Source organism: Nansenia antarctica, assembly GCF_963989245.1.
Source record: "Nansenia antarctica genome assembly, chromosome: 11".
NCBI lineage: Eukaryota > Metazoa > Chordata > Actinopteri > Argentiniformes > Microstomatidae > Nansenia > Nansenia antarctica.
This window is the reverse complement of record NC_137681.1, coordinates 19,670,534-19,685,330: the sequence shown is the minus strand read 5'-3', so window position 1 is coordinate 19,685,330 and position 14,797 is coordinate 19,670,534. Positions and strand designations below refer to the sequence as shown.

The window sequence follows — 14,797 nt, the reverse complement described above, 5'->3', positions numbered from 1 at the left end:
GGTCTTCATGTGACTTCTTTTATAGGTGACTGTCACACGCTATCGCCATGTTTGGAACCGTCATTTATTTGTTTAGTTTTATTTCTCATCATGAACAGTTGCATAGATGGTGAATGCTGTTTGCTGTTGTTGTTAGTTGAGAAGTTCTTTCGGAGAGGAGATTGATTGTGTTGTTTCTAGATTAGCGGTCATAACTGATAAGGTTTCAGACTAATCATGCTTTTAAATAAATTAAGGATTATTTTCTGAAACAGATTTCACAGATAGAAAGTGTGTGTGTGTGTGTGTGTACATGTAGCCTACTTGTTAAAAACAAGTCTATTTAAATACCTCTTGACGAATATGCATCATGTATTAGATGATGAGCCATGTTCATACTCCCCTACTCTCTCTATCTCCCTCTCTCCATCCCTCTTCATCTCTCTCTATCTCTCTCCCCCTCTATCTCTCCCTTCCCCTTTCTCACCCCCTCTCTCTCTTCCTCCATCTCTCTCTCTCTCTCTCTCCCCCCCCCCCCCGCACCACCACCTTCTCCCCCACCCTCTCTCTCTGTGTAAAAAGCTGTAGATCTAGTTTTCTATAAGCCTTCACGTAGCCATCAGCCACCACCAGCTGGCCGCGCCCCTAATCTGACAAACCACGGTAATTCATTCATATCGACATAATCTCAAATGTTACGTGTCAGAATGTGCAGCAGATGACATGCATTTGATGCATTTAAAGACAAGGAGGAGTGATGTCATGCAAGACTCTGGGCCGTCCCTTTGTAGAATATTCAGTTGACTGCACGTTGTTCTCTGGAATAACTGGATATACAGGGAGAGGAGGGGGGCTGGGAGAGGCTGTGGAGGGGGGAGAGAGAGTGGGAGAGAGTGGGGCTAGGAGGGGGGAGATATGGGGGAGAGAGAGAGAGTGTGATAGGCGGTGAAAAGGAAGGGAGAAATTACCCTTTATTTTTCCAGTTCTGGATTCTGGGATTGGGATTAATATTGTAGATAATTCAGTTACTCATCTGGAGAGGGAGGGATGGTAGGTTAAAGGGGGGTTAGAAGAGAATGAGAGAGAGAGAGAGAGGGGGATGGATCAGATGAGAGAGAGAGAGATGGATGAGATATGAGAGAGAGACAGAGAGAGACAGAGAGAGAGAGAGAGAGAGAGAGAGAGAGAGAGAGAGAGAGGGATTAGTGTCAGCCCTGTTGAGCATCTGGCGTGTCCTGCTGTATGAAGCTGTGGCAGGGATTATCAGATGCTGTGTACGTGTGGAGTCATACTGCCTGGAGTGTGTATGTGCATACTCACACTGCATGGAGTGTGTATGTGCATACTCACACTGCATGGAGTGTGTATGTGTGTAGTCACACTGCCTGGAGTGATGAATGATGATAAAAATAGCAGGGTCAGAGGTCAACTCACATTTCAATTCACTCAATTCTAGTGAATATTAGACTGAGTGATTAAGTTCCATTGTGTCAACATTGCCATGTGTGCTATCTCTCTCTCTCTCTCTGCTTCTACCTCCCTCTCCCTCTCTCTCTCTCTCCCTCCCTCCCTCTCTCTCTCTCTCTCTCTCTATTACCATGTGTGATGCCCCTCTTCCCCTCTGTTGTCTCCAGCTGAGATGCGGTCTGCCAGTGTGCAGGTCCGGTACCGGCGGAATGCAGAATCCTCAGAACCAGAACACGAGGCGGAACCGGCCGCTTCAGAACACCACCACCACCAGGACCACTCCAGCCACCAGGACCACTCCAGCCAGCCGGATCACCAAGACCATCAGGACCACTCTCTAGACCACCCCAGCCACCAGGACAACTCTCTGGACCACCCCAGCCACCAGGACAACTCTCTGGACCACCCCAGCCACCAGGACAACTCTCTGGACCACCCCAGCCACCAGGACCACTCTCTGGACCACCCCAGCCACCAGGACCAATCTCTGGACCACCCCAGCCACCCGGACCACTCTCTGGACCACGCCGGCCACGGCCACCACAACTACGACCATATGAAGAACAAGTTCATGAACGAGATCGGACATCTGCCAAGTAAGTCCTTCCTGGCGCAAATTAGAGGGAATGTGGATGGATAGATCAGATGGATGGATGGATGGATGGATGGATGGATGGATGGATGGATGGATGGATGGATGGATGGATGGATGGATGGATAGATAGATAGATAGAGGACTACAGATGCATAGGTTAGTAGGTAGTAGTAGTAGTAGTAGTAGTAGTAGTAGTAGTAGTAGTAGTAGTAGTAGTAGTAGTAGTAGTAGTAGTAGTAGTAGTAGTAGTAATAATAATAATAATAACTTTTTATTTGTATAGCGCTTTTCCTGCAAATGTTGCAGCTCAAAGTGCTCCAATCATTATATAATCATAATTTTATTATTTAGTCATTTAAAGGCAATATTAAAAATATGGGTTTTTAGTCTTGACTTGAACATATTTGTTGAGGTTGCATCCCTAATGTAAACTGGCAGTGCCAGTGTCAGAAGACCTGAGAGCTTGATTGGGATGATATGCTAGCAAAAGGTATTTCAGATATTCTGATGCTGTGCCAGTGAGAGCTTTATAAACAAGCAGAAGGATCTTGAAATCTATTCTGAACTTAACAGGAAGCCAGTGTAGAGTCTCTAAAATAGGAGTTATATAAGCTCGTTGCTTGTTTTGGTTAAAACTCATAAACTGTTGCATTTTGAACTAATTGCAGCTGGCCAATAGCTTTCTTCGGAAGACCAGAAAGGAGACTGTTACGATAGTCCAAACGGGTAATAACAAAAGCATGCATTAACACTTCTGCATCAGCTTGCCAGAGAAAATGTCGAACTTTTGCAATATTCCGTAGATGATAAAAAGCATTTCTAGTGATAGATTTGATGTGAGGCTCAAAGCTTAAGTCAGAATCTATAATCACACCTAGATTCTTAGCTTCATGTTTGTAGTTTGAAAGCAAGGTTCCCATGGTATTCGACAATTTGTCTTTTTGTGGTTTTGGTCCAATGACAAGAATCTCAGTTTCGTCCTGATTTAGTTGTAGAAAATGTTTGGACATCCAAAGTTTTATATCTCGTAGACAATTGCATGTGAATTATCAGGCAATACTGATATGTACAGCTGAGTATCATCAGCATAACTATGAACATTTACACCATGTTTTCTGATGATTCCACCTAATGGGATCATGTACAGGGAGAAGCGCAAGGGACCAAGAATAGACCCCTGAGGGACCCCACATGTGATATCAACATTATCAGAAACAGAGTCTCCCAGGACAACAGAGAAATGCCTACCAGCTAGATAAGATTTAAACCACTCTAATACAAGTCCTGCGAGACCAACACAGTTTTCTAAACGATGTATTAGAATACTGTGATCTACTGTATCAAAAGCAGCACTCAAATCTAACAAGACAGGAACTGATACACCACCAGCATCTATGATAAGTCTGAGATCGTCCTTTACTAATGCAGTCTCAGTACTGTGGTTAGAACGAATACCTGATTGAAACTTCTCAAATAAAATGTTTTTGCTAAGAAAATCAGTAAGTTGTCTGAAAATCACTTTCTCAAGGATTTTACTTAGAAACGAAAGGTTAGATATTGGTCTGAAGTTTCAGAGAACAGAATTATCTTGCTTTCCTTTCTTAAGTACCGTAGTGGTTTTATAATGGCAGTTTTTAGGGGAGTGAGAAAGATGCCAGTTGAGAGAATAGAAAGCAGTTCACAATTTCAAATACATCGTCAGTTAAACAGTCAAAAACACTTTTGAAGAACCATGTTGGGATTGGATCAAGTGAGCATGTTGAGGATTTCATTTGTGAAACAGCTGTTTTTAAAGTATGAGGGTTGATGAGCTCAAATGAATCCATGACAGCAATAGGCATACTTAATTCATCTGGGAGTACCAAATTAGATTTTGAATTCTCAAATGATATTTCTGATCTTATAATAGAAATCTTTTCTTGAAAGAATGTAGCAAATTCATTACATCATTACACCAACTTCATTGCCCTATTATAAATGTAAAGATCTGGTTTTTAAAAATGTCAAGGTGTATGTAGTTTAGACTTTCTCTGCTTTACGGCAGTTTCTTTTCTTCATTTTTCCACTTTTTCTGGAGCTATAATATCAAGGGTAGTTCAAGTTATTTATCGAGAGTATTTCGCTAGGTGAAGAGAGTGAATTCATAAGGCTCATGAACTTATCATTTGCAGATGAATTTAAACATCGCATTTTGACAATGCGGTTCACATTCTTCTGTTTCATATTTAGTGTTACCTTCAAGAAAATACAGTAATGATCTGATACAGCAATGTCTAGAACAGAGGACACAGAAATATTCAATCCTTCTAGTAGTACTAGTAGTAGTGGTAGTAGGTTAGTCGGTGTTGAGTATGTCTTCTTCTCCAGTGCCCATGTGGGCGGTGGGGGCCTTGGTGGTGGTGGTGCTGGTGCTGGTGCTCTGCTGTCTCTTCTGCATCTTCAAGAAATGCATCGGCAAGAAGAAGAAACCAAAGAAAGCGAGGGAGAGGAAGGCTGGCCGGAGGAGGAAGGGAGGAGCAGAAGGAGAGGGAGAGGGTGGGGTTAAGGTCAGAACTGAACATTTAAAAAATACATAAAAAGTTGTCTTCTTTTTATGTTTCTTTCTCCAGCACTGTGACTTTCACTGTCACCTGGGGGGTGATTTATAAAACTTTGCATAGGACTGGCGTGAAAAGGTTTCGTACGTACGAAAGCCAGAATGTTTATGCACACAAACATGCTGATGTATGACACAGGGCGCAGTGCGCACGCACGTCCCACACCTTTTTCCTTCACAGTCAACTAAACATTTTTGAAAGAGTTCCCACCCTTTTAACGCCCATAGTTGCCTATAAATGGTCAGTGAAACGCCTCTAATTAATATTAATCTATACAGGCTGCATGACAACAATGAAGGCAAATCCAGACAAAAAGGCTAAAAAAAGAAATTTCACCTAGTGAAATTCTGCACAACAGTGGCATAGAAAACAGAATCAGTTCAAACACAATTTGTTCTACTGTTCACTTTATTATTTATGAGAATAAATATCATAACATGCAATTCCCGATTAAACTGTACAACATATTTGAGAGGTTGTTTTGCAAAAACTGATATCTCCGTTTGTACTTATTATCCTAAATCATGTTTTTTTTATTTTTTATAAGATTAGATTTAATTTTATTGTTATTGACAGAGTACAAGTACTAAGACAACGAAACGCAGCTCGGCATCTAACCAGATAGTGCAAAAGCCATGAATGTATGGACAGTGCAATGTTGGATAGTATACGGTATTACAGTGAGTAAATGAATATAAAGTCATCGCTTTGCGTGTAAACATTTTTTTTACTATTCAGATCGGAAGGAGGAATTCATGTTTTGCAGATATTAATACATATTGATTTCTTTTTTTTATTTCCTTAATGTCGAGCCCTGAATATGATATGTACAGTAAAGATATATGTACAGTGTGATTATGATATATACAGGACAAGGGCGAATATATGTGCAGTGTACACATATATTTTATACTTGTAATCCGCTTTGGATAAAAGCGTACATTACTTAAATGTAAATATGGCATATGGCATTAGCAAAAGCTTTTTAAACATGTTGTCTTCTCTGCCATACAGGAAGAGGGGGAGAAGAAGGAGGGGGGAGGAGAGGAGAAGGAGCAGGAGAAGTTGGGGAAACTGGAGTTCTCCTTAGACTACAATTTCACAGAGGCCCAGGTAAAGCCTTCTCTCTGTGGTGATCACTTCTCTGTCCCTCCCCAGCTGATCACTTCTCTGTCCCTCCCCAGCTGATCACTTCTCTGTCCCTCCCCAACTGATCACTTCTCTGTCCCTCCCCAGCTGATCGTGGGGATCCTGCAGGCCCAGGACCTGGCAGCCATGGACATGGGCGGGACCTCCGACCCGTACGTCAAGGTCTACCTGCTGCCCGACAAGAAGAAGAAGCATGAGACCAAGGTCCAGCGCAAGAACCTGTGTCCCGTCTTCAACGAGACCTTCATCTTCAAGGTACATACTCCACCCTGACCTCTAACCTCTGACCTCCTGGCTCTATTGGCTTTAGGGTCAGGGTTAGGGTTTAGGGTCATGGTTTAGGGTCAGGGTTTAGGGTCAACAGACAGTATGGGCCCTATTATGCACTTCATAAGTCTTAAGCAATAAGACGAGGCGGTAGATCTAAACTTAAGACGTGGAGGCGTGGTCAAGGCCACTTTGCTATTATGCGTGCGGTAGTGGGCGCCTAAAACCCGGCGCTAAGCAAAGAAATTAGTCATTGGTGTGTTTTGGGCGTCTTCTCAATCAACCCAATCAGCGTGCCAGGTGCCATTCCCTTTAAGAACCGGCTGCGTTGAGTCATTAGCGCTATGCTATTATGGAAGTCCTAAGAAGGAGGTCAGCGCGCTTCTCTGCAGAAGAAAGTAACAAGCTCGTGCATGATTATTTTCTGAATAAACACGGCAATACCTCCGCTTGTGAGTTGAGAAGTATTACAGAGGGGTCGCTGGAAGACTGCAGGAATGACAGATGTTGATGTCATTATATTACGCACGGCATGCTCGTACTGTATGTGCACAGTATGCGGAGGCAACATACTGTACAGCGCTGGCCTCTCCCTTCTGAAATAAAGCATTTATACTGTGACCGTAATTGACGTCTTGCCGTGGAGCCACGTGCGTGTTCATGTGTGCCCACATGCATGCGCAAACCGCGGAGGCGCGCTCGTGTTTCAAAACGTGCATGAAGTCTAAACTTAAGAACTTTTCAAACCACTTCTTAGCGCTAGGAGCAAAGTCAGATCGCATAATAGCAGGGGCGCCTAGTGCACTTCATTAACATATGAACACTCCCACAATGAGTAATATATGCACGGGAGTATTACGTCTTATGTGTGGGCGCCTATCGACACCTGCATAATAGCAGTAGCGCGTATGAAGCGCATAATAAGGGTGGCGGTAGGTCTTAACCTGTCGGTGCGTCTTAATTAAGACTTAAGACGGCAAGTTAAGAAGTGCATAATAGGGCCCTATGTCTCCAGGCAGCTAAAGGGACAGCCCCTGCCTACCTGAAGGAAATGGTAACCCCCCAAACCCCTGCCCGCTCACTCCGCTCCTCCACCTCGGCTGGCCGACTAGCCCCACCTCCTCTACACAGCAGTCGGGCTGCCCGATCACGTCTCTTCACAACACTGGCTCCCCGCTGGTGGAATGAGCTCCCCACGGCTGTCAGAACGGCAGAGTCACTACCCATCTTCCGTCGTAGACTGAAGACCCATCTCTTCAGGTTACATCTTAACTGCTCCTCCTGAGAAATCTTCCGACCCTCACCACTACGTCTCCTAAAGACACCCGCTTTCCCCTCTACTGTGTCCCTAAGAACTTCTATTGCCCCCCTTGTACTGTTTCTCAGTTTCTCCAGTAATAAAATAAAAATAAAAAATAAAAATAAAGTTTTAGTAGAAGGCGATAATAGGGAGAAGGTTTTTCCTTCTATCAGTGGCCCCGGGCCCGAGCTAGATTACTCTTCCTGCAACGAATGATGGATTGCTGATTCACATGCTTAGTATTCAAATGTATTGATTATAAGTCGCTTTGGAATAAGGCGTCTGCTAAATGCCAAAAATGTAAATGTAAATGTAATGTATGGTTGTGTGACTAAGCGGCCTCTGTGTCCAGATCCCGTACGCTGAGCTGGGGGGGAAGACACTGGTGCTCCAGGTGTTTGACTTTGACCGGTTCTCCAAACACGACGTGATCGGGGAGATAAAGATCCCCATGAACAGTGTGGATCTGGGCCAGCCCATGCAGCAGTGGCGGGACCTGGAGAACAGCGAGAAGGAGGAGGTAGGAGGAAGATGAAGATGATGATGATGATGATGATGATGACGACGACGATGACATGTTGTTACTATTCACCCACTGCTCCATCAGTCTAGTCAATCTTCCCTCTTCTCCAGCTTCCTACAGCCTGTGGTAGAATGTTTTATTTGATTGGTTCCTTGCTGGTGATTTAGCCCTATGTTGTTGTGATGCGTGTTTAATGTGTTGTTGTGATGTGTGATTGACGTGTTGTTGTAATGTGTGTTTAACGTGTTGTGATGTGTGTTGTGATGTGATGTGTGTTTAACGTGTGTTGTGATGTTACGTCTCCTCCTCAGGCAGAGAAGCTGGGTGACATCTGCATCTCTCTCCGCTACGTTCCCACCGCTGGGAAGCTCACGGTCAACATCATGGAGGCCAAGAACCTGAAGAAGATGGACGTTGGAGGGCTGTCAGGTGATGAGGCTCTCCACACACACATGCACACACACACACACAGACACCACACCATATACACTACTTGATGTTTCCTGTATCTTTGAATCTGATCAAACATACTACTAATGGGCCCCTCCTCTACCTCCTCCTTCTCCACCTCCTCCACCTCGCTGTAGATCCCTTTGTGAAGGTGGTCCTGCAGCAGAACGGTAAACGGATCAAAAAGAAGAAGACAACGGTGAAGAAAAACACTCTGAACCCGTACTTCAATGAGAGCTTCAGCTTCGAGATCCCCTTCGAACAGATACAGGTAACGATGGTTATCAATCATGATCAGTTCTTATCAATCATGATCAATCCTTATCAATCATTATCAACCCTCATGAATCCTGATCAATCCATATCAACCCTGATCAATCATTATCAATCCTCATCAACCCTGATCAATCATGAACCAGCCTTATCAATCATAATCAATCCTTGAGGAATGAGGAAGGTGGCAAACACCCAGTCAATGTTTTCACTTTTCTTTTCTCTTCTCTCTTTCTCTTCTCTCGCTTTCTCTTCCCTCTCTCATTCTCTTCTCTCTATCATTCTTCTCTCTTTTTCTCTCATCTTTCCCTCCGTCTCTTCTCTCTCTCTTCCAGAAAGTGCAGTGTGTGATCACAGTGTTTGACTATGACAAGTTGGGCAGTAACGACGCCATTGGTAAAACCTTCATGGGGTACGGCGCCACAGGTGTCGGCCTCCGCCATTGGTCGGACATGCTGGCCAATCCCAGGCGGCCAGTGGCCCAGTGGCACACGCTCCTGCCCGAGGAGGAAGTGGAGGCGGCTCTCAAAGTCCCGCCCCGCTGACGTGTCGTCATTCACTTGTCATAGAAACACATTGTTGTTTCGCATTGTTGTTTCATTGTTTATCATGTATAAACAGGTCTGTTTGTTTCAAATTAGTATTTTGTCATTCCATTATGTGTGTGTGTGTGTGTGTGTGTGTGTGTGTGTGTGTGTGTGTGTGTGTGTGTGTGTGTGTGTGTGAGTGTGTGTGTGAGTGTGTGTGTGTGTGTGTGTGTGTGTGTGTGTGTGTGTGTGTGTGTGTGTGTGTGTGTGTGTGCGCGCGGACGCGTGCACGTGCTTGTGTGTGTGTGTGCATGTGTTCTATTTTATTGATGTGTTTAATATCACATAAGTTGTGATATTAAAAAATGTTATCATACTCTTAATACGTGTTATTTATTTGTAAATGTGCACTTTTGCAGTACTAGGTCTATAGGCTGTAATATGTACTAGGCCCATAGGCTGTAATATGTACTAGGTCTATAGGCTGTAATGTGTATTAAGCCTATAGGCTGCATTTGATTTCTAGCAGATGAAATTCAACAGTTTGGATTTGTACGATTTGTATGTGTAAACATAATTATTCACAGCTGTAATACTGGGAGAATTATGATCTCCTGCTCGTTAGTATTACCATACCTCAGTCTATGTTGAGAGAAATATACATAAATGCAGTGTGTGTGTTGTCATGTTCTCATGTGCTCAATGATGCTGACTTTCGCCTTGTCATAGTTAGAACTTTGTTCTGTGGCTTCAACTGAATAAACCCATTATTTCAACATGTGTGTATTTGATAATAATAATAATAATAATTCATTGGATTTATATAGCGCTTTTCCGAGGCTCAAAGACGCTGACAATATAGGAGATACGGAAAACACAAAAACAACAAGTAACATGGAACACAGGGTCAGCGAGGGGGGGGGGGGGGGTGGTAGGGACGGGGGAGGTGGTTAGGGGTAGGGGAGGCTGTATCGATATCAGGGGGGTGGCAGGGTTAGGGGAGATGGGTAGGGGTAGGGGAGGTTGTATACGTGTCCAGGGGGGGGGGGGCGGGGGGGGCCGGGATGGGGGAGATGGCTAGGGGTAGGGGAGGCTGTAGGCATGGGAGAACAGGTAGGTTTTGAGGTGGGATTTAAAAGTGAGGAGTGAGGGTGAGTCTCTGAGTGGTTGAGAGAGAGAGTTCCAGAGGCGGGGTGCAGCTCGTGAAAAAAGGCACGGTGACCGAAGCCTTTGAGTTTTGAGGGTGGGACAGTGAGGGGAACAATGGATGAGGATCGGAGGGTACGGGTAGGGCGGTGGTATTTGAAGCAATCTCTAAGTAAATTCTGCATAAATGTACAGTCATGGACAAAACATATTGACACTCAGATAAGGCACCCCTTCTCCCAGAAAAGTGTTGCATTACAAATGCTTTGGTATTCACATGTTTATTTCTTGTGTTTGCATTGGAACAACACAAAAAAGCCATATCTGATATCATTCCACACTCCAAAAATGGACATTCATACAAAAATGATTGGCACCTTTTCAAAATTGTAAGAAATAATTATATTTAAAGCATGTAATGCTCCTTTAATTTGTATTTAAGCACACCTGTGCTGTGGTGCGTTACTGAGTTTCCTTGCACCGTCTAAAGCTGTATTCTGTGTAGATGTCAAATAAACTTTGATTTGATTAGAAGCATCACCGTAATCCCTACTGGTGCGGTTCACGTTAGACACCGGCAGGGGGCACCTTCCTCTCCTTGAAAAAGTGTTGCTTGGCAACCCATCACAAACCTTCAGTCCCAAACACCGAAGCAGCATTAGCATACCGGCTAGCTCGCTGCCCAGGAAAGTAAGGTACGTTTATACTAATGTCATACAGTCACTTTAGAAACATCGAATATATAAGTATTTGGCCTTTGTATTTCATTGTGGTGGAATACAATTGTTTATGGACGTGTTAGCCAGACAGTAACGACAGAAAACGAGTCTCAGGTGTATAATAATATGCTAGTCTGGTTAACTAGTTTAACCTACCTTCGCTAGTAGAGGCTCTATCTTCGTAATTCTTTATCTCCAGAGAAGTTCCTACAGTAGTTAATTGTGATAGTTATCTAACATTCGGGGATATCTAACATTATGTAACATTTCGTGAGCTTAGAATGATAAGGTTCTCCGTTTAGGGTAGTTCAGAGATATTGAGCGTCAAAGTTGTCACATTCCATTATGTTTTGTGAGATGGAACCTTTGTATTTTATTAATTACTAACTCAAAAATGTCAACATTTAAAAAATAACACCACACAGGCATTAATAAACACCTAATGGATCAGATTATGAAAAAAACTCAATTTTGACAAAAATGGAGATAGAAGAACCTTATAATTCTAATGTAACATTTGTCTTTTCCGTCTTCACCTTTCCCAAAGCCTTCAGACGGCAGGATGAGCTCGGGACGGCCGCAGGAGGGCGCTGGCTGCGTCACCTGGTGGGGCTTCAGCCCTGCGCGGGACCTGCGCCACACAGGTGAGGCTGCTGCTGCTGCGAGTATCTCACTTAACCAGAGGGTGAATGAGGGACAACATGGACGTGTGTCAGCAGAGCTTTGTTGTGTTTACACAAGAGTATTGTGTGTATACAAGAGTATACAGTGTGGTATTAATCCCACAATTATATGAATCCCAATGGTTGTCAATGCAACCGCTAGTTATATTAACTGGAGTCTGTCTGTCTGTCTGTCTCTCTCTCTCTCTCTCTCTCTCTCTCTCTCTCTCTCTCTCTCTCTCTCTCTCTCTCTCTCTCTCTCTCTCTCTCTCTCTCTCTCTCTCTCTCTCTCTCTCTCTCTCTCTCTCTATGTCCATCTCTCTCTTCCTCTCTCTCTATCTATACCCCCCCCCCCTATACATATATATCCATCTCTCTCCACCAGGGCTGGACTGGGACAAAAATTAGGCCCTGGCATTTTTGGCCCAGACAGGCCCACCCCAATCGGTCGGACCACACCCACCAGCACAAAAATACTTGCCTTATATACTCGTCTTATATACTGTGCTGTACAGTCATATGACAAACTGTAGTATTCCCCCAAACCACTACAAAGACGACTACATACAGTAAGCAATGGTACCAGTGCAAGTAGACCAGTGTACTCAGTGATCAGATTCCAGAGCGAATTTACGAACGCAGCCTTGTTGTTCTAGATTTTTTTTCCATTATCAACCTATCATTGCGCTTTAGAGTAAAACAAAGCATGCAACTGTCGCGTCTATCTATTCATGGCAACTCTACATTGTGATTTACAAGGGATATTAACTAATATTAAGTAATATTATTACTTGGTTACATTTTGCAATTGATCCGCGGTACACATGCGTGCCGAACCGTGGGGGGCGATCCGTTACACCCCTACACAGCTACCTATATTTTACCGGGTCAACGGTTACAGGCAGGGTTCGAGTTATAAGCTGAACTCTGTGGGGGTCTCCAAAATAACAGTGCGAAATGTTCTCATGCACGCGCGAATCATGCCCACACAGCGATGGGACTTACAAGTTTTAATTAGCTATAGGCAGTAGCGGATTAAGGTGGTCAGTGGCCCTAGGCTACTCCTTTGTGTGAGGACCCCCCGCCCCCATACACAAGCCTCCCCCCTCCCCCAAATATACAACTCACGAGCACCCTGCACACACACACCACTCATAATGCTTTACCATAAAACACTTAAACACTTTAATAACACAATAACACAACAGTGTTAATAATGCAAAGAATAAAAAAAAGGTTCAGTGCATTCAGTTCTGTCTCTATTGCTCTCCTCTCCCGTTGTCTCTCTGTTACTGTCCTGTTGTCTGTCTCTCTGTTGCTGTCCTGTTGTCTGTCTCTCTGTTGCTGTCCTGTTGTCCGTCTCTCTGTTGCTCCCCTCAGCTCTAAATGAAAGAAATGAATTAGCTAATTAGTTGGCATGTAAACATATAGTTAGGGTTGGGTACAGTTTGGGTTTTATTCGATACCGGTGACAAATCGATACTTTAAAAACGGTACCGGTACAGAAACATCATCCTCATCCTCAAATCCCAACATATCCTGACGCTACAGCTGCAGGCTACTCATTTCACCACATCAACAGCCCCACATGAAACAACAGCTATAAAAGCGATAGTCACACATGTATCTCGGCCAATAATTTTGTTATTTTTGCTATACAGAAGGAGCGAAAAATACATTAGGTTAGTACACTAGGTTAGTAAAAAGTAAAAGCCACCTTACCTTTACGGAGACAAGATAGACCAAAGTGGTCTGTTTTCAGTAGGCTGAGTGGTCTGTTTTCAGTAGGCTGAGTGGTCTGTTTTCAGTAGGCTGAGTGGTCTGTTTTCAGTAGGCTGAGTGGTCTGTTTTCAGTAGGCTGAGTGGTCTGTTTTCAGTAGGCTGAGTGGTCTGTTTTCAGTAGGTAGCAGAGTCCTCATTAGTAGCAGCAGTAGTAGTAACAGTAGTAGCAGCAGGGCTAACGTTAGGTGTCATAGCAGGTTTCTTTGATAAAAACCCGACATTTTCTAGGCTTGATGACCCGGTCGGCAGCAGTGGCCTTTTTTTGGGCGGCATGGTAGCTACTGTATGTATATACTCCTGTATAGCTAATGAATGAATGTTTGCTTCTCAATAATAGGCTAGGTGCACGATCTCACTACTTCCTGAAAGGCAACTGGTGTCTCACTCTATTGGTTTAATTGATTAATCAGCTGTGCACTGTGTGTTCCAACGGTTTACCGCACAGCTGATTAATCAACCTTTTGCTGTTGCACAATATTCTACTGCGCCCCATGGTGTCTTGGTGGTGAAGTGCAGGCAGTCAAAGGCATACTGTCATTCACAGGAGATTAATGGTGCGCGTAGTTCTTTTGAAAAACGTGTTTATTTTACAATATTTATAATATAAATTAAATAATATTCATTACATTGACATTTTGATCAAATAATAGTTGTGGTAATGTATTATTAGCGACCCCCACAGATTTTTGATTTTACTGCCTTCATGGGAGCTCAGAGAGCCTCAGACCATCTCTATGGGAGCTCAGCTCCCATTGGCTCCCACATAACTCGAACCCTGGTTACAGGCTGACTCGGCCCCGCTTCTTCTGTATCCTCTCTATCCTCTGTATCTGTACCCTGCTCCCGCTCCTCCCTGCTAGCCTCCTCTTCAACCTGTTGCTGTTGCTGCTGTGGTAAACTTGAGGGTGCAGCAAACATGTCCCTAATGTTTACACATTTGGCAGCATCTGCCTCGAGTTTCTTCTTGTTTTTCTCCCTAACTTTTTCCCAGCCTCCCTTCCGTGCTTTTGCGCTCCATCTCTCTCAGTATCTATCTAGTAACTATCCAGGCTAACTAAATTTATTTTGCCGGCCGGCTCGGCCCAAAACTACCGCGAAACTGAGACGGAGGTCTGGTGCTGCGTGCGTGCGTGACCCCTGACCCCCCCCCCCCCCCCCTTCTCTCTGTTGATTGGGCCAGCCCAGTGTCTGTATAGAAAATTGGCCAATGGGCTGCTGTCCCAGATTTATGGGCCGTTCAATGGTAGCTTTCGATTTATGGGCCGTTCGATGGTAGCTTTCGGCCGGGCCGGCTGGTAAAAATTATTATTTTTTTTTTTTTTTTTTTTTTTTTTGCCGGTCGGCTCGGCCCAAAACTGCCG

General features: G+C 44.1%; 2 protein-coding genes across 2 annotated transcripts in view; both read left to right on the top strand.

Annotated features, from left to right (window-relative positions):
• Positions 1-1,919: 1,919 nt before the first annotated feature.
• On the top strand, positions 1,920-9,145 carry syt5b (synaptotagmin Vb; the record flags this gene model as incomplete). Its single annotated transcript, XM_080542135.1, has 8 exons — positions 1,920-2,042; positions 4,409-4,587; positions 5,653-5,751; positions 5,875-6,042; positions 7,707-7,874; positions 8,192-8,306; positions 8,465-8,598; positions 8,936-9,145. The coding sequence occupies exons 1-8, from the start codon at positions 2,003-2,005 to the stop codon at positions 9,143-9,145; spliced, it is 1,113 nt and encodes a 370-aa protein (XP_080398261.1). The 5' UTR covers positions 1,920-2,002.
• A 2,409-nt stretch (positions 9,146-11,554) lies between these two features.
• Positions 11,555-14,797, top strand: part of dnaaf3l (dynein axonemal assembly factor 3 like) — a gene marked incomplete at both ends in the record, with an annotated part of 8,614 nt that continues 5,371 nt past the window's right edge. Inside the window, one exon of the mRNA XM_080542452.1 lies at positions 11,555-11,636. Coding sequence (XP_080398578.1) covers positions 11,555-11,636 — 82 coding nt within the window. The remainder of the gene's footprint in view (positions 11,637-14,797) is intronic.